The sequence below is a fragment of the Myxocyprinus asiaticus genome, chromosome 1 (genome assembly GCF_019703515.2).
Source record: "Myxocyprinus asiaticus isolate MX2 ecotype Aquarium Trade chromosome 1, UBuf_Myxa_2, whole genome shotgun sequence".
In the NCBI taxonomy this organism is placed as follows: Eukaryota; Metazoa; Chordata; class Actinopteri; order Cypriniformes; family Catostomidae; genus Myxocyprinus; species Myxocyprinus asiaticus.
The window spans coordinates 53,868,526-53,889,849 of record NC_059344.1 but is presented as its reverse complement, the minus strand read 5'-3'; the positions used below and the strand labels follow the sequence as shown (position 1 = coordinate 53,889,849).

Genomic DNA, 21,324 nt, shown 5'->3' with positions numbered 1-21,324 from the left:
AACAGTATTCTATAGACATTCTATTTGATTTCTTCATTTACGCCTCCACAAAGCATTTGGCATTTTACACATTTCGATTCCATAAAATTTGGTTAATACATTTAAACTCAGTTTTTCACAATTCCTGACATTTAATCATAGTAAACATTCCCTGTCTTAGGTCAGTTAGCATCACTACTTTATTTTAAGAATGTGAAATGTTAGAGTAGAAATAATGATTTATTTTAGCTTTTATTTCTTTCATCACATTCCCAGTGGGTCAGAAGTTTACATACACTTTGTTAGTATTTGGTATCATTGCCTTTAAATTGTTTAACTTGGGTCAAATGTTTTGGGTAGCCTTCCACAAGCTTCTCACAATAAGTTGCTGAAATTTTGGCCCATTCTTACAGACAGAACTGGTGTAACTGAGTCAGGTTTGTAGGCCTCCTTGCTCGCACACACCTTTTCAGTTCTGCCCACAAATTTTCTTTCGGACTGAGGTCATGGCTTTGTGATAGCCACTCCAATACCTTGACTTTGTTGTCCTTAAGCCATTTTGCCACAGCTTTGGAGGTATGCTTGGGGTCATTGTCCATTTGGAAGACCCATTTGCGAATGAGATTTAACTTCCTGGCTGATGTCTTGAGATGTTGCTTTAATACATCCATTCCACATAATTTTCCTTCCTCATGATGCCATCTGTTTTGTGAAGTGCACCAGTCCCTCCTGCAGCAAAGCACCCACACAACATGATGCTGCCACCCCCATGCTTCACAGTTGGGATGGTGTTCTTCGGCTTGCAAGCCTCACCCTTTTTCCTCTAAACATAACGATGGACATTATGGCCAAACAGTTAAAAAAAAATTTCATCAGACCAGAGGATATTTCTCCAAAAAGTTAGATCTTTGTCTCCATGTACACTTGCAAACTGTAGTCTGGTTTTTTTATGGCGGTTTTGGAGCAGTGGCCTCTTCCTTGCTGAGCAGCATTTCAGGTTATGTCGATATAGAACTTGTTTTAGTGTGGATATAGATACTTGTCTACCTGTTTCCTCCAGCATCTTCACAAGGTCCTTTGCTGTTGTTCTGGGATTGATTTGCACATTTCTCACCAAACTACGTTCATCTCTGGGAGACAGAATATGTCTCCTTTCTGAGCGGTATGATGGGATGGTGTTTATACTTGCGTACTATTGTTTGTACATATGAACGTGGCACCTTCAGCCATTTGGAAATTGCTCCCAAGGATGAACCAGACTTGTGGAGGTCCACAATTGTTTTTCTGAGTTCTTGGCTCATAATTGCAAAATCTGTACATTATTCCAAACTTTTGGCCGCCAGCGTATATTTAAGATTTCATGAAATTAAATTATTTAAAAAAATGTTAGGCTGATTTAAAATTGGGGGAAAAAACTTTGAGAGGTAGTTTTTTTTTATTTTTTATTATTATTCCAAAGAACATCACAAGGCATTCACACATACACCCATTCACATATAAATACCTTCAATAAATGTTTTCAACACAAATGTACATTTATCTTTATCATATATAAATTATAAAAATAGAAACTTAGAATACAACATATCTGTACATCAATGAACATATTTCTTTATTCAGAATGGACAGCAAAGAGCATGTAACACTAAATTATCTGTTATTTTTATTAATATTAAACATAAAACCATTGTGGACAAGTCATTGATAAGACCCTACGATTTACTAGGTGGAGGGTGGAAGTTTTAAAAATTAGGATTCTTATGGGAGTTTTGCGTTGAGTGTACCTGTTGTTTTTTTCACTTTAGTGAGTGCTGATGATGAGATCCATCCAGAAGACAAGATACACATCCATTGTACATCCATTGTACAAGATTGTGTACATCCATTGTACACAATCCAGAGTGTTTGTTACGTTCACTTTGCTTGACAGAATGTTACAAATACAGTATATATACTTTGGTTAAAGTAATGTAACTCTAGAAAAAAAAAATGTTTTTCTAAGAAGGCATTTAAAAGTGATCAAACATTAAAGATGGGCGAGTGACACATGTTTGACACAGGGAGAATCCCTCTAGTGGTGAAAATGAGTTCAATGCTTTGCCACTCTCAATCACAAAGAGAGAAGAAAAAGCAGGTGTTTAAAATATCTTTTTTCCCATTTTCTTTTATATTCACAGATATTTACATACTCCTGATACATACTTCATTATGACTACATAAACAGGAGTGCTTTAGATTAAGCCGTAGCCCCTGATTCATGGTATTATAGATTTGAAGTTCTGTCCTTCAAACTAGTTTGTCTCATCCACTTCAGTGGGGATAAATATACCTTCAATGGAGGCACAATCTCTGTCCATAAAGGGAAACTCAAAACAATCAATGATTTCCTTCATTATTTTTTCTGTTCTTAACATTTTCATCTCATTTCAATAAGCTTACATACTAAATGTTATAAAGAGACATCCATCATTACATGGTCATTGTTATCTTCATTAAAATGTGCTGATTATTATGTACAGAACATGCTACATCTGGTCCATATACGGATGGCAGTGATTTGACAGCTTCTGATTTGACACCACAAAATATTGCCGACATCAGAGAAGCATAACTTGACACCACAAAATATTGCCGACCCCTGAGAAGCATAACTTACTAATGGCTATTTACTTGATTGCATCTCCTACCTTGCTCTGGGAATGTGGCTGAATCATTTGGCAGTGGCAAGTCCACAAGTCCGTCAGTTCACAGGTTTAACAACATAACTCTTTAAAGAGACAGAAGATTGCTAAAGAGTTTCATATGTCTTGCTCTTTATGTTCTCACTCCATTCAGTTGTGGCCACCACAGGCCCTTGCGCACACCTCTTTGAAAGCCTTTTTTTTTTTTTTTCTATTTTAATTACTATTTTCATAGTGTGATTTGCAAGGGCCTGGGGGCCCTATAGCTTCATCTTCCTCTGGCAGTCTCGGGCCACACCACTTGAGGCTTTGGAGGCCCCTGGCCATCCGAGGCCCCGGGACACTGTCCTGCTTAATCCAGCCCTGCCATAGGCCACAGTACCACTGTTAGCAGTACTCAGATTATCACTTTATCTGTAAGGCAAAATGATGTCATTATGGTTTCCAGTGTCTCTTGTCATTCAGTCATTAGTTCCATGCTAGAAAGCCCTTTTTGGCTTATTTTCAGTAATTTGTCCAGGACGAGCAAATTTCTCTGGTTTCTATGTTGATCTAGTCTACGGACAGGTCATTTCACTTTGAAAGACCCTTTTGGACTTTGACCAGACCAAGCATACAGAACTACACACACGGACGCGTTCACGGCTTTGAAAATGGTGCATGAAAGTGCTGAGCGCTGGCTATAAAAACGGCCTGTTTGTTATTCTGTACAATGGTCTGATCGAAAACACAGAATTACACGCATCACTTTATGTACACAGGAATGAATGGACTGTATGACAATGTAATGGAGTGGCAGAGGAGCTTCCAGGAAACTTGATTTGTGTACTGTATGCACATACGATTGAGTGTGTGCTTCTCTGTGCGACTGCTTAGGGTTTATCTTATATATTTGGAATGTATGTCTTAGTTTCTTTGATTGTCTGGTCTCCTCTTCTTCTCCAGCCCTCCATACCTGGAAAAACACACCAAATGCTCATGTTTCCTGTGTTTGTGAGCCTGTGCGCTCAAGCCTTTCACAGAGTTTGGTCTCAAAAATAATGTGCGCACCTGTCTTCAGATAGAACTTTCCTCGCATTGTGCCAGTGGTGCCCCTCTTAGACAAGACAGCTTAGCAAACTCCTCCTCCATCTCACTCAGCACCTCCCCAAGCCCATCCTCCTCTCCCTTTGGCCCCACCATTTCTCTACCATCCAGCTCGTCTGCCAAATTAACAGCTGACTCCTGCAACTTCAGTCCACATGAGTTGGCATAAATATGCCTGCCGTTGTGTCCACCAGTGTGGACGATGTGTCCACTGTGCCCATTTATCGTTCCGTTCCTTTTCTCTGTTAACGGAACGGCCTCTGACAACAGGCTGGCGCTGCTTGGAGACTGGGGTGTGTCTGTGGAAGGTAGCAAGTCCCGCCCCTTCTCCAATGTGGATGATGAGTGCCCACCCCCTCTCAGGCCACCTTGATGTTTGTAGACCAGAAATAAGATGAAGGCACCCATAATAAAACCTACGACAAACAAAATAATGTGCGAGACCAGGAAGTGACGACCACCAGCAATGGCTACGTTCCCCTCAATGCGAGGGGTTTCAAGGGTGAGCTGGTACTCGGCTCTGCGACAGGGCGGCTGATCTCGCCCCACCTCATCACACAAGCAAACGTAGGTGCCCAGGCTTTCCGGTGTGACCTGAACCTCCAGGTCGTAGTTGTGGAGGCGGGTGTGACTTTGAGGAGGATGGTCCCAGCGGCAGGGGCGAGGAGATACTTGCACACAAGAAAGCAGAACACGTAGGCCCTGTTCAACACGCATTTCAATTACAGGTGGGGAGCAAAGACCTATAGAAAGAGAGATAGAAATTAAAGGCATGTAGTTATGCAGTTAGATCCCGTTTACACCTGGTATTAAAGGAACATTCCGGGTTCAATTCAAGTTAAGCTCAATGAACAGCATTTGTGACATAGTATTGATTACCACAAAAATAAATTTAGACTCGTCCATCCTTTTCTTAAAAAAATAAATAAATAAAAATAGCGGTGACAGTGAGACACTTATCAAGCCTAGCGTCAGTTCAGGCAGGTCACGTGAGTCACGCTTGCAATCAGCTGATGCTCAGCTGATTATGATGTCTACCAATACATTTCAGACCCTCATCTGATTAATCAGATTCCGTCTGATTAATTCTGATAATGATCTAGCAGTCTCATCATCAAAGTGCTCTGATCAACCGCAGTGGTGAGTTTAACAATGCTCTGTGCAACAACATTCAGCTGTCAGTTTGGTGCACAGATCTGGACTAAAATGTTTGGGTTTAATAATAAAAAAATAAAATAAAAATTCTGGCATAGTAAGTCACACTGCTTCCAAAATATGAACCAGCCCAGTTTAAGTAAGCATGTTTGATCACGTCCTATTCAATCAAATGCATTGCGGAAAGGCATTAAAATTTGCTTTTGTTTTCAATGCTTCATGTGTTAAACTGGCATGTCTCATCTGTACAGGTTCTGTAGTGCTCATTAAAAGTGCTTGTTAATGTTAAGGGCCACGGAACCTGCATAGATGCATATCTGCTGACTATGTGTGGTTCTATATACAGAGATGAGTGGCAGCGTTCACAATCTTGAATATCAGCAAATCAGTTTGTTCTCTGACTGTCATCGTTTTATGTAGGTCCTACTGTCAAGGTATGGGCTTTAGCAGACTGAATGTTCCTCTTAGTTTCATAGGTTAACCACTACCCTTATATGTTAAAAGGATTATTGTTTTAATTTTCAGGCTGATCAACTATTTGCAATTTGTTCTTTATCTTAAGAAGTGTTTGTAAAAAATAATAATAATATTTTAATGGTGTTTGTTTTTCATGTCAACATGCTTGGATAGTATAGCATTCCTTTTTATAATGATCAAGCAAGTCATTTTGCACCTAATTGGTCATTACCGATGCTGCTCCCTAAATGGAATGTTATGCGAAAGGATTCATTGCAGCGACCATAGCTAAATCTCCTCACAATATTAAACTTTGCTCAGCTCTATTTTGCTCTATTTTGCATTTTATTTGCTGTAATTTCATAGCAGGACATATGCGCATTTTATTATGCATTGTCACTTATCTCATATAATGCAGACTTCCTCCATTAAATCAGGTCAGGCATTCAGTCTTTAAGATGTTTGGATCATCCATCCGTCATCTCACTGTCTGCGCCTAGAATGTGTCTACAAACAAGGCAATAGGCTCCCATTCAATTGGGTGTTTTTAGTCTCTTGTTGACTCTAATAAGAAGTGTCTTAAATGTATACTTGATTTAATGCATTCATAATCAAATGAATCTCACTTTGTGAGAAATCTCCTTTGGACATTTATGGTAGACTAAATGCATGGGTAGATGAAGTGTTTATGGACTGTGTGTTGCTCTGCTAATACTGATTTAGCTTTTTGGTTCCATGTCCTGATGAGTTTTCAAACATATGCATGCCCTGATGATATTCATCACGGAGGAGAGATGCCACAGGTCTGCATCATCGTTGCTGCCATCTCCGCTGTTTGCCAGTTCTGATATCTGAGTTACAACCTCAAGCATGCTCGCTTTGTCGCATTCAGAGCAGCAGTAACTGCTGATAACGGCTTCAAGCTCTCGGCCGATAGACTTCTGTTGCACATCAGAAGACCTACAAGTTATGTTCATTCTGGAATTAAGGACATGTAGTCACTCAAGCAGGGGGATCTGGCTAAGGCTTGGCTATCCTCCCTCAGGAGGCTTCATTTTTAATTCTGTCTGGAACACAGTGGACACTGACTTTGGTTATATCAACACCTAAATAAGCTAATCAAGTTCTTCAAGATTACTTTAACTGGACTCTGAGAAACTCTGAACTCTTCAGAGAACTGAACTCTATTAATAAATATCTGACTATGCAGATAGGCATATGTAAATGCTCTACATATGCTTGTTCATGTTTAGTGCAATTTGGCTGCTTGGCTTCTTGCTGCAAGGATGCATGCTTCTCGATCAAATTCATATTACAGTGTTCTTAGCAACATGCTGTTTTCTACAACACAGCTGCCTTTACCTATTACTGCTTGAGTTGTATCTTGTATGCTTTCCCAATTAGGCCTCATTACTCAATGGTCACTTCTAGTTCCTCAAATCCAAGGTCAATCTGCTAGCTCAAGGGGAGTTTGTATGTCACTAGTCTTGTTATGCAACCTATAATACATCATTGAGCACTATACAACTTGGAATCAACGAATGTAGTTTAATCACATCATGCCAATTGCAAACTCATTAGGGCTACACCATTTATCAGCACATTACAGTTGCCACAGTAACCTTCTAAGTGCCAAAACAGTATTCCGTTACAGAAGATCACTCAAATCACAATTTATTTGATTACATGCTTAGCCACAGCAATCATAGATGTCTTTTCTATATACAGTATAATGGATATTGCAGTGCTCATGCTGCTAAAAGTGCCAGCATTGGATGGGCCAGCATTGGATGAGTAGCTATCAAATACATGCTTGGGCCCACACTAAGATTTGTTTTTTTTTTATCATGCATTCAATGTATTTTCATTAATCAATCAGCTGCTATTACCTATCAAGTGAATAACCAGAAATATTATGGGTCTTAATAGTCCAGCCATGCTAGGTAATAGGGACATGACTCTTTTATTTATCAGGTAAGAGCAACTGCTCATTGCGTATCTCTCTGCTGCTGCACGGGGTATATGCTTCCACTAGTAAATTCCTCAGTGTCGATATAGGAATATGTTGCTCGTTTTTATTAACATACAGGTAATGTATATATTCTGTGCTTTTAGCTAGTGTATGTCTCTGTTGCAGCAGCAGGTTCCTCAGCGTTCATAACGGTAACATGCCACTCGTTCTGATTCCTCATGAAACATGCATGTTGTTTTAAGTTAGTTCATGTCTCTGGAGTGTATGCTTCCCCCAAGTACCCCAAATTCTTCAGCATTCGAAACAGGAACTGCTGCCCGTTTTTCATTAATATCCGGGCATGGCAACATGTTTACTGCCTCAAGCTAGCTCATGCTTTGCATATTTGCATATTTTGATCTCATCTAAGAATTTCGATACCTGGGTGCATGCTTCCCCGATCAGAGCTCAATTAACGATTCACCATAGCAACATGCTTGTTCTCTGAAGTGTAACTTATGCTCTGCTTGTTACTACCTGGGCTGCATGCTTCCCCCAACAGGATAGTATTTTCAGCATTCCTCACATGTATTGATTATATCGCTTAGACCTAGATTGTAATCAGCTGTTCGTATTCAGTTAAGTCAGCAGTAAGCATGACTTGTTAGTTTGGTGATATTTGGCAAATGGTTTTGTTTTGGGGGTTTTATTTGCTGCACTCCCTGCTCTGCCCATGCATGGCTGCATGGACAGGCAGAGAGTTTGCCCAGATCAGAACCATACGGCCAACACCAACAGATGCTTCATCATTAAATCAATAAATACTCTTTCAAGTACTCATGTCTATTCATTTGACATAAGTGGTCCTGACTGAAATCAAGCGTAGTGTCAGTTCGGCAGGTCACGTGAGTCACGCTTGCAATCAGCTGATGCTCAGCTGATTATGACGTCTACCAATACATTTCAGACGCTCATCAGAGTGGTTCTATGTAAGTCGTCCATTATATTTAATGCCTTAGCTGCCTATCCATTGCATGGATGCAAGCTGCACTTTAACACACTCCTCCATCCCCAGCTCCACATCTTGCATGACAGCTTTGCATTTAGTTTTCTCTATATCTGCCTTGTTGTTTTGTGCTCTAAGACTACACTTGATTGGCAGTTGAAATTCCGGTCTTCAATGGATTATTGTGCCTTGATCTTGAATTATCAACTTAATATACATTATTGGAAGTTAAGTGTCCATTTAATCTATTATGCAATGAAGGATTGTACCATGTTGCACTGTCAAAGAATATAATTTATTTTACAATATTGTTACATTTCTTCTGGATCTGTTCAAGTCTATTCATTTGACGTAAGTGGTCCTGACTGAAACAATGGAAGTAAATTAGGCCAATTTTTGGAGGGTTTAAAATCAGAAATGTGAAACTTCCACTGTAACCCAAACAAGTGCCTCACTGTAACCCAAATGTTTTCTTTTTTAAAGAAAAGAAGGTACAAGTCAAAATAAATTGTAATGATCATCAATATTATGCCACAAATGCTGTCGATTGAGCTTAACTTGTATTGAACCCATAATATTCTTTTAAGATTCGTTTTGGGTGATCCGATCACAAGTGGTCAGCGTTAAATACAAGAGTAAACGGGGTGCAAAATGTTTTGTCAACGGATACACAAAAACCACAAACCGAAGAAGGCAAAAACTCAAATGAGCAAATTGAGGTTGGTGATGTGGTCACATCCACATCGCATTTAAGGTGTAAACACAATCCGTCCGGAATGCTTCCTAGACAGCAGTGAAGCACCACTCCTCACCTCTCAATCAACCACTGTGCTACAAAAAGCGTTATAATTCTGCCGGTTATGAGCGGCTTTAAAAGGAAATAAGGTTTGATCAGAAAATTTGAAAAAGCGGATAGATACACGAGCGCGAGAACTTCATGTATCTTCTTCGGTGTGTCTGATATCAACATGCAGGGACACAGATGAAAAGCACACAAAGGTTAATACAGGTAACTCTACTTCTAATCTAAATGTTGTGTTTGTGCTTAGATTGAATTTCAAATACATCTAGGAGAAACAGTACGCTGTTTTTTGCCTCGCCATTTTCTTTGTTTGTGACTTTTTTTTTGCAGTTTATTATTGTGCAGCAGCACACTGACATAGTGATTAGTGAATGTCGTCATGAAATCAGAGAACATCCTCTCGAAAGTGGTCACAGGAGACACAATTTCTAAAAAAAAAAAAAAAATCGAGGTTACAGTGAGGCACTTACAATGGAAAGAATGGGGATAATTTTTGGAGGGTTTAAAAGCAGAAATGTGAAGTGTATAATTTCATAAAAGTACTTACATTAATTCTTCTGTTAAAACTCATGACACAAATGCTGTTGATTGAGCTTAACTTGTATTAAACCCGGAATATTGCTTTAATACCAGGTGTAAGCGGGGTCTTAGCTGCCATTTAGCGGATGCACTTCATTCAAAAGTTTTAGGGGAACAGTGGTGAAAGAGAAGGACTATGAGTATGGAGTTATGAAACTGTAAACTTCATGGTTCAGCTGAATAATACTCCAGGTTATTTCAATCTAATGTCTGTGTACTGTATGTACCGTATCTGTTGCATGCTGTCAATTATCACAGAAAATAATTTCAACTCGCCCCTCAGTATGTATAAATGAAAGGGAAATACAGTATGATTACAGTCAATATATAATGGAAGCAGGCAAGCAGACAGCACCATAATTTTATTTATTTTTTTTAAATATGAATATAAAATGTGAAAGTGTAACTATACTCAAAAGGTGTACGTATGTGTTAGTATGAGACAGGTGTGATATAATCTTTTACCATCCCTGACATATAGCCTACCCAATGTCATTATCAGCAGAAAAAAAGTAAAGCTGGTTACTTTTGCTTGGTATCTATGTGAGGTAATCAATAGCATGTGACAGATGTGGTACATAGACATTAAGTTGACAATAACCCAGAATATTCATATACATATCTTTCAATAAACAGTTTACCATTGGTTGTGTCAGACCCACCTTCTTTGTTGCATTGGTTGGCCAAATCCTCTGGCTCCACCACTTTTCCAGGCCTAAAACACAAATGCAACTATATGCAACTCTGTTTGATGATAATGAACTCTGTGTGTGCTCATGTGAGTGTTTTTTTTGTATGACTTACTTTGCCATAGCACAAGCTCCATCTTTATGGCTCCATACACAGCCGAGGCCATGGGCACGTGCACACACCTCACAAGTAGTGTAGAAGGAACAACCAACTATGGGTAACTTCACTAGAGAGAGAGGAGAACCAACCAGAGCCTTGTCCTACAGTAGAGGGAGAGAGTGTCAGTTGTGCATTCACAGTCCAAATACATGAATCCAGGTTGGAGATACAGTATTGTTTTAAAACACACACACACACACACACACACACACACACACATTGGTGCGGCTATCCTTATGAGGACTCTCCATAGACATAATGATTTTTATACTGTATGAAATATAGATTCTATCTCAGAAACCTAACCCTCACAAAAAACTTTCTGCATTTTTACATTTTCAAAAAAACACAGTTTAGTATGTTTTAAGTGATTTGAATTATGGGGACACTGTCCTCATAAACCACATTTATAACATAATACCCTTATAGTTACCAGTTTGTAACCTAAAATGTCCTCGTTAATCACCCAAACCCGCCCACACACACACACACACACACACACACACACACACACACAAAAGACACCACAGTAAACCTATTTAAAACTGTACATGTGCCTGTGTCATTACCTTGTATAGCAATATGTTATTCACTGGCTCCTGTGCAGAAAACAGAGAGACTTCTTCAATAAGAGTTGCATTCGGACCAACCACAGCAACTTTGTGCAGCTGTCCACGATCTATAAACATGCACACATACACACATTATGAAGCAAGTGAAGCAAGCATATCAATTTACACTCACATGAAAATAGTGCACTAAGTAATTACACATTTATGTTTCACTAGCTCTTATTCATTTTTCTACACAACTGATATAACAACATTGGCCTCTCTGTTGCCCCTACAATCTCTAAACTTTGTGTTTACAGTATGTGATGTACTGACTTTTTTCCACTTTTCTCTTTTATCTCTCCTACCTGTTCCAAGATGTAAAACAGTGACCATTTGTTGTTTGGAGCCATTGGAGGCAGTTGTTAAGGTAACAGCAAGTTTAGTGTATGTGATGCCATTCCTGATCATCAGGGGCGCTGCCACCACACTGTTCTCCATAAGCGGATGATCACGCATGAATGTCAATACTTTATCAGGCAGCTTCAGGGAGGACTCAAAGCCTTGCTGCTTTAGAGCATTGTTCAAACACTGCAAATGGTGACAGAAGAGAGAAAATACATAAATTAAAAGGCAAATGTGCGTATATGTATTTAAAGCCCACAGTAATGATTAGGAGTTCTGCTGGGTTTTGCTATAAATTGTATAATGATGTGTAGAACACATGCAATTTAGCACTTTCCCTGGTCTTGTAGTATAGTGAAGCAGAGTATATTTGAACAGCATTGTATTGTTTTGCATAATGTGTGGTATGCTGTGCTATAGTATAGTATACAGTAGTAGCATTTTGCATAATGTGTGAAATAGCATAATATTGCATATTATTGTACAGCATTGTATTGTATCACATATTGTGTGGTATGGTGTGGTACAGTACAGTACAGTATAGTATAGTATAGAACAGTATTGTTTCGCATAATGTGTGGTATAGTATGGCATAGTATAGTTTTGCAAAAATGTGTGGTATAGTATGGTATAGTATAGTGTAGTATAGTATGGTGGTGTTTTGCATAATGTGTGGTTTGTATAGTATAGTAGATTGCATTACAGTATAGTATTGTTTTGCATAATGTGTTTGGTATAGTACAGTATAGTAAAGTGTATTATAGTATAGTTTTGGTTTGCATAATGTGTGGTATTGTATAGTGTAGTGTAGTATAGTATTGTTTTGCATAATGTGTGGTACAGTATAGTATAGTATACAGTAGTATAGTACTGTATAGTATTGTTTTGCATAATATTTGGTTTAAGCCCAAAGCTGAGCATCCGCGTACAGGACGTGTGACGCAATTCTCCTCATCAGCAGAGTGCTCGAGCACTGAACGCGCACAGCCCGATTTTTCGAACCGAGTGTCTTTGAACGTGCAGAATGCGAATGCGCATGTGCCTGGAATTATTTGCATAAGTGGGTCCAAAAGGTGGCAACACTCACATTACAGCCGATGATGTCACGAAGATGCACTAGAAGAAGATGTAATCGCCGGTAAACTACAGGAGACGAAGGTAAAAATGTAAACAGTGGGTGTGCATGTCAAGAACGTGTGTGTGAGGAGGTCAGGAGATACCTGCACATGTATAGCTCGAGTCTGAAGGACTATAAAGACATCTTTATGGGTCTAAACCCCTGAAAAGAAATAGTCTGCTGTTTCATACAGTTGTATACAGTTTGTATACTTTGGGCTTTAGTACAGTATAGTAAAGTGCATTATAGTCTAATATTGTTTTGCATAATGTGTAGTATAGTATAGTGTATTATAGTATGGTATTGTTCTATAATATATGTAGTATGGTACGGTATAATATAGTATTGTTTTGCATAATGTGTGGTATGTTAAGGTACAGTATAGCACTGTTTTCCATAAAGCATAATATACAGTAGTACAGTATAGTGTATTATAGTACATTATTGTTTTGCATAATGAGTGATATAGTAGAGTATAGTGTATTACAGTATGGTATTGTTCTGTAAAATATGTAGTATGGTATGGTATAATATAGTATTTTTTTGCATAATGTGTGGTATGTTAAGGTACAGAATAGCACTGTTTTCCATAATGCATAGTATACAGTAGTATAGTATAGTGTATTATTGTACATTATTGTTTTGCATAATGTGTAGTATAGTATAGTGTATTATAGTATGGTATTGTTCTGTAAAATATGTAGTATGGTATGGTATAATATAGTATTGTTTTGCATAATGTGTGGTATGTTAAGGTATAGTACAGCATTGTTTTCCATAATGTATAGTATAGTATAGTATAGTATAGTATAGTATAGTAGTAGTATAGTATAGTATAGTATTGCATAATATTCTATGGTCTTGTATGGTAGTGAGGGTGCAGTTGTATACTTGTCCTGGTCGTGGAGTTGGTATGGGCTCTGGGTTAATCCAGTTCTCACAGCTCTTCTTTAGCTCTTTAAAGGGTCCATTCATCACTTTAGTGATCTCCTCCAGACTGTACACACACACTGCAGACAACTCCTCCCGTTCCCTAATCATTACACATCAACACAACATGACATTCTGCTGGATATGCACATGTGGAGAAAATCAATCATGGAAAAAGAAAAGCAAATAAACAAAATGGTAAGAGGTCAAATGAGATCAGCTCAGAGGATGAGGTCAGACCAGAGGTGAGATAGATCAATGTACCATTGTGAGGTAAATATGCCGTAGAAGTGAGTGCTGCTTGGGTCTCCAGGCTGGTGCTGTACAGTGAAGACATCAGTCAGAACATTAAATCTCTGTCCACTTGCTCGATCTTCACACACCAACTGGGCCTTCAGAAATGTCGTCCACCGTCTCTGCAGAGTCTTCATACCACCTACATCAGACTGGAACAGAAAGAGAGCAAGAAAGACCAAAATAGGACATCAAACAATAGATACTGTATGTCATGTGTGATGAAAAACAGACAGATGGCAAAGAATGTAAGAACTTCTTGACTGCAGAAATCTGAACTCAAGTGGAACAGTACAATTACATAACACATCAGCTGAGAGCAGAATTGTACAACATTCATCTGAGACGTATAATAGACGTACAACCATATAAATATTTGTTCATACCTTGCAGACTCTTGCTACTCTGGGCACTTTGACCTTGGTGTAGAGGTCATATTCTTTAGCCACCTCGGTGAAGAAGAAGTAAATTTTGTCATCCTCACCGGTAGGGTTGTTCTCCTCATCCTCTTGAATGAAGGCAGAGCTCACAAACTCTGGATCTGTGTTGAGAAACAAGCAGGGAACATTTTTGTTTTTATTGTTAACGAAAACTAAATAAAAACATTTTGTTTCCAGAAATAATAAAGAAAAACTAACATTGGAAAAAACTGATACTAAACGTAAATACATTTTCAACTCTCCACAAGTAACTAAAATGAAAATAAAATTAATTCTAATACATTTTTGTTTCAGTTTTTGATACACAGTATAAACATTTTTACAACCTCTTAAAAACCTTTACAACCTGCCTTCGTTAAACATGAAAATGCCAATAGGTAACAATAACACTAGAAGAGAATTTAACACCATTAAAATACTAAAACTGGAATGAAAAATAAATATACTTAAACTAATAAAATATTAAAGAATTAAAAATAAATTAAAACTATCATTCATAGAGTGAAAAGTAATGAAAATTAAAAAATAAATAATAAATAAATAAATAAATAAATAAATAAATAAATAATAAAACAAAATAAATAAAAATTGAAAACTATAATAACCCTAGAGGAGTCACGGAATCACATTAAATAGCATGAAAATTCCACTTTACATTTAGTGGGTGTGTTTGTTGTGAGTGTAGATGTCATGAAAATGTCAGGGAGTAAATTTGCATTAAATACAGCATATACGTATATTTGACTGATTGCTTCAGTGCGTAAACATGTATCCAGGGGCGGGTTTATGATTTTATATCTGATTGATCAAGCTGGGGCCCCATTTTGAAAATTTTTGCTTAACAAATTACATAAAATGTATTTTAAATCATAATTTTAAATTCATCCTATCAACCACTGTCGCCAAGTACATTCAAAATGTTTAATGAAATAAAAATCTAGTTAAAGATAATGAATGCATGTTTTCCAGTTTTTCCACTATACAGTGATAAAAAAAAATTTACCAACATATTTACCAACATATATTTTTACAAAACAATTTTTTATTTTTTTAAATTATTTTTGTGTGTGTTTGTGTGCAAAACCTACTACTTCACCCAGTAACATTTTGGAATTCAGTTGTTATTTATTAATATTATAACCCAACAATTATTTATTGTTGTCCAGTTTGCCATTATAATATGATACAGTATTATTATTACTTTGAGGATTTGTTGTATACAATAGTAATATATTCCTGTCTTATTTACTTTACTTTCACCTGGAGTTTATATTTTGATGCTGAGGCTGTATTTTATGTACGCATCATAGGCAAAATATGTATTGTAACAATAAACATACAAGGCACAGCGGCCCCTCAGCACACTAGAGCAGAAGGAAAAAAAAAACATTGCCGTTTATCAAGCGCTGAAATTTGCTTGTTGCAGAACAATCTGGAATAATGTTAAACATTGTAACAGTCCCCTCTCTGCAACCTGAACTTGTTCAGAATGTTAAATCTTTGTGACACCTGCGCTAAAAAAACAAAACATTCTAGACACAGTCCAATGACTGAAACAGAATGCTGGTGTCTCGGCATGCATTTTTGAAACCTGAAGCTCTTATTAACTTGACACAGTGCCTAAAAATGTGCCAGTCCTCCGTGAGACACTGAAGAAACAGCGAGATGCGGTGCAGCAGGTATGGACGTTCGTCCAGCGCGTTTACACAGGAAAACAATGGCAAAACAGAGCAGACGCTGGCAAAAACACGTTCGGTGTGAACAGCTCCTAACTCATCCATTTGCGCGTATCTGTGAGTGAGAGCACGTGTGCGAAACAATTTCAGATGGCCTATATATTTTTTCATAAATTACAAACCCGAACCCTACTTAAAAAAACTCAGCTGTCCCAACCCCAGCGGCTTCTAACGTGAACCGCTCCAAGAGCGCTGACAACAGCGTATTCGCGCGTGTACCCAGAACAACATGTCACCCCCAAGCATTATTTGCGGAGCTTTCCTACCGGGGCGGGGGCCCCCCTGACGTCCGGGGCCCCACGCAATTGTGTGGTTTGCGAGCTGGTTAAAACCACTACTGCATGTATCTGTACATATAAGTGTCTTACCACTAAGCCAGTTGATAGATTGCTCAGTCCGGATGCGTTCCTGCTCCATGCCCGTTGCCCTGGAAATGTCATACATTGTGCCTAGGAAGTTACTAGTGGCGGCAGTGTAAAGGATCCCTCCTGAAAGAGAGTGAGAGTGAAACAGAAACTTAGTCATGACTCATGCTCTTTTCTCCTTTTTTCTTATTGTCATATCTGAGTGTATGTGGGTATGACTGTACTATCATACCTGCCATGACGGCAGTGTAGTGCTGGCTGGGCTCAAAGGGGCATTTCCCCTTCCCCGTCTCCATCTTCACACTACCATCCTCATTCGTCTCCAGAGAGAATGAAGAGATGTTCTAAACGAGGCAGAGAAAAAAGACAAAATTAAGATTAAATACAAAATAAATGAGCAAAAATAGGAGGAAGGAGGGAGGAGGAGAGAGAAAGGTGAGTCTAAAACTTGATGATACAGGTACCACAGGTGGAAAACTGTCAATATGCACATCAGATAACAGAATAAACACCCGGTTTGAAAACATTATAAATAACTGGTCGGCCACTATGATACATTATATAGCTGTCCATTGTCTACAACCACATTCTGGCCCCGAGTTCTGAACAATATCTGATCCTGGTAGATACCCAAGCAACACCTAATCCAACTTAGTATTTTAAAAAGATTTAAATCAGTGTAATTGTTGAAAAACATACAGTACACTTACAATAAAGGCACATTGGGGGTCGAAGGCAAACGTCCCACAGGCATATATGCGTCTATCTCCCAAAAACTCTAGCAGACGGACGTAGTTCTTGCAATCGTCCTGTGAGGGGCACCAGAGTAAAGAATGACATACATTGATTTCCAAAACCTCTTAGTAACACACAGTGATTCTCTGTGATTTGGTAAATTATAAACAATAGAGGTATATTCTACAGTTTTCAGTTTATATATTAAAATATTACAGATAAGAAAAAAGTTATACACTAATTAATCTAAATTCTAATGACAATTATACCCAAAGCAAGCAGTTCACCAGCACATTTTATTTAAATTGTCTAGTTGTTTATTTGAAAGGTCTAAGCAGTAGTGCAAGTGTATGAGACTTTTCAAAGATCAAAAACAACATTCTGGGCAGTTTCCAGAAGGTCACGTGCCTTAAGGCTAGCACAGTTCTTGTGGATGTTTAAAGGGTGACTTTTAACCCATTGCTGGGAGGAACAAGGTGTGTGTTTCTGTATCAATGACAACAATCGATACCTGATGCCCATTGGGTTGTACCTAAGACCCTCAGACTTTTCCTACAGTGAGACCTCCCACCATCTTTTATTCTTTTAAAGGCACAGTTAATTGGTAATTATTGACATTTCACAGTAGGAATTAGAGAAGACCAATTTATAAAGCATAGAGTAGATTTTAATTCCACACATGTATTCTAAATACTATTGCCTTTTTATGAGCAAGGTTGGCTGGCTTGAGTTTTGTTGGGTTTCCTTTTCAAGTCTAAACAGAACATCAAATACATCAATAAAGATAAATAGGAGACTCATCTATAGATTCTAAGCTTTCCTTAGGGTTTAATCAAATATGAGTGTGTGTTGCAGAAAGGAGAGAGAAAATGTAGGATATTTAAATGAACAGCCGCAAGTCTGAAAGGTCAATTATCCCACTGCCTCAGATCCCTCTCTCTCGTTTTGTTCTTTATTCATTTTCATCATGACATACCTTTTGTTTGCTTAATCACACCCTTTTGACCCTCCCTCACTAGGGCCTCAGCTCACTTGTCAATCACCCACAGAACCCCTCCCCCATCATCACAGCAATGAATGCTCTGTATCTAACCACAAATAAGTGAGCTCATTAGCTCTTTCACACACACTTGCACCATGTGCTGCCCTCATAAAAAGACATTATTATTATAGATTACTATTACTTCTCTATTACGCTCTCTCTATTAATAATAATAATAAGAAGAAGAAGAAGAACAATTATTATTATTATTTCAATTAATTGTTACATTTATTAAATTAATATAAATTTGTATATGTAATATTTAATATTAAATTATTTTAAATAAAAATATTATTGTTTTATTAATATGTAATTACAATAATATGATGAATATAATAATATTAATAATAATTATTATTATACATTTTTTTATTGTTTTAATATTATAATTGTTATCTTTAACCTTATTTTACTTGTAGCTTCATTTTTATTCTTTACTGTCAATTACACTGTATATTTTGAGAGACATGCACTCAGAGGCAGTGAACTAAAGTATATAGTGACAATTCATCACACTTCACACAAATTGCTGCTTTCAAAATTAGTAGACACATTCACACTCACGTTCAAACACACTTTACAACCCTTCCACAAGATTCATATTCTTTGTTGCTTACTACTGAGTTCATTACATCCCTTAACCCTCTAGAACATATACACACTCACGACTCACCTCTGTTTTTCCCTTAGCGACACAAGATTTCCTCTTCTCTTCTGGAACACTCCACTCAATCTACATAGATATTGAAAGAGAGAGAAAGTGAGAAAGAGAGTGAGAGAGAGAGAGAGACACACACACACACAGAGAGAGAGAGAGAGAGAGAGAGAGAGATCAGTACTTCAGATTCCCTACTGGTTATACAGAAACAGTGTCAGTCATGAATATGCAAAGCTTGTTTGGCCTGTTTGATAGTGTGGATAAAAACACACGAGATGTGCAGGCAGTTCCTGTTAATTTTATTTGCTTATTTAATGGTGAAATATATCCATATATTCAGCCAGAATCTAAAATACATAACATTTGTCTTCATTTACACATGACTATACTCTAGAAAGAAACGGCTCACCCATCAATTATAATTCCGACTTTCTTTTTTCAGTGGAAGATTATTATATGTTGTTCACTGAAAGTCTTACCCTCTGCTATAGCTCTCAAATCTTATTTGCACATATTCATATTTCATATATTCGTATAACATATTACAAATTCAGACAGCCCATGGTTACTTTATGCTTTTATTGTATGGAAAAGAGCAGCATCATTATTCTGCAAAACGTATCCTTTTTTTCTGTGGGAGAAAGAAAATGATGTATACAGCATTTGTATTTGGGGTTGAAACAATAGGCTCTCAATACGCAAAAAGTAAATAAAATAATAATAATTAAAAACTCTTTGCCTACAGACACAACTGCACATATCAGTACACGAAATTAGCTATCAAGGCATCAGTGCTATGATCTCATCACAGTGGGTCTCCTTTATCTTCTATCTAATATTACATGACAGTTAAGTCATTCAGAGTAATTCAGCTTTCAGACAATGAGCAAAGTAAAGATGGAGGTATGGGGCAAGTATGTTCTGCACTCTGACACAGTCTATGTGTGATGTGCTTGAGGGCAAACGGATGTGAAGTCACATTAGAGTGTGTGATAAATGTTGACCCTGATGACAGGAGACAGTGAGCGGTGGCTGCTAGGGGGAAATGGGAGGGCCGTTGGAGAGGGTTAATTTGGTTAGAGAGCTGCACTTGCAACCAAGGATGAGATCATACTCCTTAGCTTGATGAAAAGCTGTGTATTGAATCCTGTTGAGCTGTCTTTTATGATGACTGTGTGTTGGTGTGTGTGTACATACTTAGCTATACTTTGGGGACAAAACCGTGATCTAAATCTGAGTGATCTAAAAACCTCCCTTTTTGGACATTTGGGGACATCCATAATTGCAAAATCAATTCATAAATAAAGCAAATTCATTTATTTATTATTTTTTTTATTCTCAAAGTGCAAAAAGCTTTCTTTATGGGTAGGAATAATGTCTGGGTTAGGGTTAGTCATTAGCTGTTACAATTAGCTTTTCATTAAAACAAATAGTCTATGGTATGTCCCCATTTTGATTTCACTGAAACGATTCTGATCTTCCCCCAGTTAAATCTTTTCTTTTCATTGCAGTTACTCTTGTTTCTTTCTATTCAATGCTGAAAAAAATAAAAAATAAAAAATTAAACCAGTCTAAGCTGGTTTGCTGGTCTAGTTGGTCTCCCAGCCTGACCAGCTGACAAGTGCCTAAAACCCCTTTAAAACCGCTGCAAACCTAGTTTCATAGAATGAACGTTTCTATAACTACATTTTTGCAAACTGACTTTTACGTGCCACATTCTACGTTTCCTCACAGTTTCCTGGTGAAATTAACAGTAGAGGTGCTACAACAACTGTGCATTTTATTCACGTTCATACAAATCATGACTACAATGGCTGGTTATGACTTTATAAACACTTATTTTTTGCACTATTACTCACACACTGCTATGTTATGATATTGAAACACATTTATTATATTAATGCATATTTTAAAAATTTTAACGCTTGTATTACAAACTCACCTACATTTACACACTTATTCCATCATGATTCGCTTCTGTGCTAGTTCACCTGTTAGAGTGTTGGGCTAAAGACTCAGAAGACTGCAGTTCAAGTCCAGACAAGCAGACAAGCTGACATGTGAGATGAAAGTGTCATAGAAGAAACACAAAATTATGTGGTTGCTTCAGAAAATGTGCTTTTCTTGTCATATTTGCTTTTAGGACACTATCGTGGTAAGGTTTAGGTGTTGGTTTAGGGTAAGGATATCTGTTTTTACCTCTCTTTTGCATTTACAACACTATCACTTAGGTTTAGGTTCAAATTTTAGGTTAGGGAGGTCCATTTTACTTTTTAAGACCATCTAATATTCACCTTAAAAATCTTGCCTGATTACAACACCATTTCACTGGCTTTTGGCACACCCGCTGGACATTTCACTGGGAAACTGCTGTGAAACGGCTAATAAAGCACACAACTTTGTTTCGCAAAAATGTTGCCATGGTAATATTCATGAGAGAAGACTGCTAAATCCTTGTCCTTAAAACTGATATAGAAGTCCAAAAGCAGTTCTGGTGACTGCAAAGA

At 37.7% G+C, this 21,324-nt stretch overlaps 1 protein-coding gene across 3 annotated transcripts in view; it reads right to left on the bottom strand.

Moving 5' to 3' along the window:
- Positions 1-21,324, bottom strand: part of LOC127441083 (semaphorin-4F-like) — a 106,612-nt gene that overhangs the window by 5,972 nt on the left and 79,316 nt on the right. The window contains exons 3-15 of one of the 3 annotated variants that reach the window (XM_051698271.1): positions 18,833-18,892; positions 17,093-17,191; positions 16,615-16,726; positions 16,386-16,505; positions 14,228-14,382; positions 13,812-13,993; positions 13,509-13,650; positions 11,464-11,686; positions 11,114-11,223; positions 10,500-10,645; positions 10,358-10,410; positions 3,711-4,489; positions 2,636-3,615 (exon numbers count right to left, since the gene is read on the bottom strand). In XM_051698271.1, the coding sequence (XP_051554231.1) occupies positions 3,717-4,489; positions 10,358-10,410; positions 10,500-10,645; positions 11,114-11,223; positions 11,464-11,686; positions 13,509-13,650; positions 13,812-13,993; positions 14,228-14,382; positions 16,386-16,505; positions 16,615-16,726; positions 17,093-17,191; positions 18,833-18,892 (2,175 nt within the window). In that variant the 3' untranslated portion in view covers positions 2,636-3,615; positions 3,711-3,716. Of the gene's footprint in view, positions 1-2,635; positions 4,490-10,357; positions 10,411-10,499; positions 10,646-11,113; positions 11,224-11,463; positions 11,687-13,508; positions 13,651-13,811; positions 13,994-14,227; positions 14,383-16,385; positions 16,506-16,614; positions 16,727-17,092; positions 17,192-18,832; positions 18,893-21,324 lie in introns of those variants that run through there. The other 2 variants (XM_051698263.1, XM_051698278.1) reach the window with 2 other exon arrangements.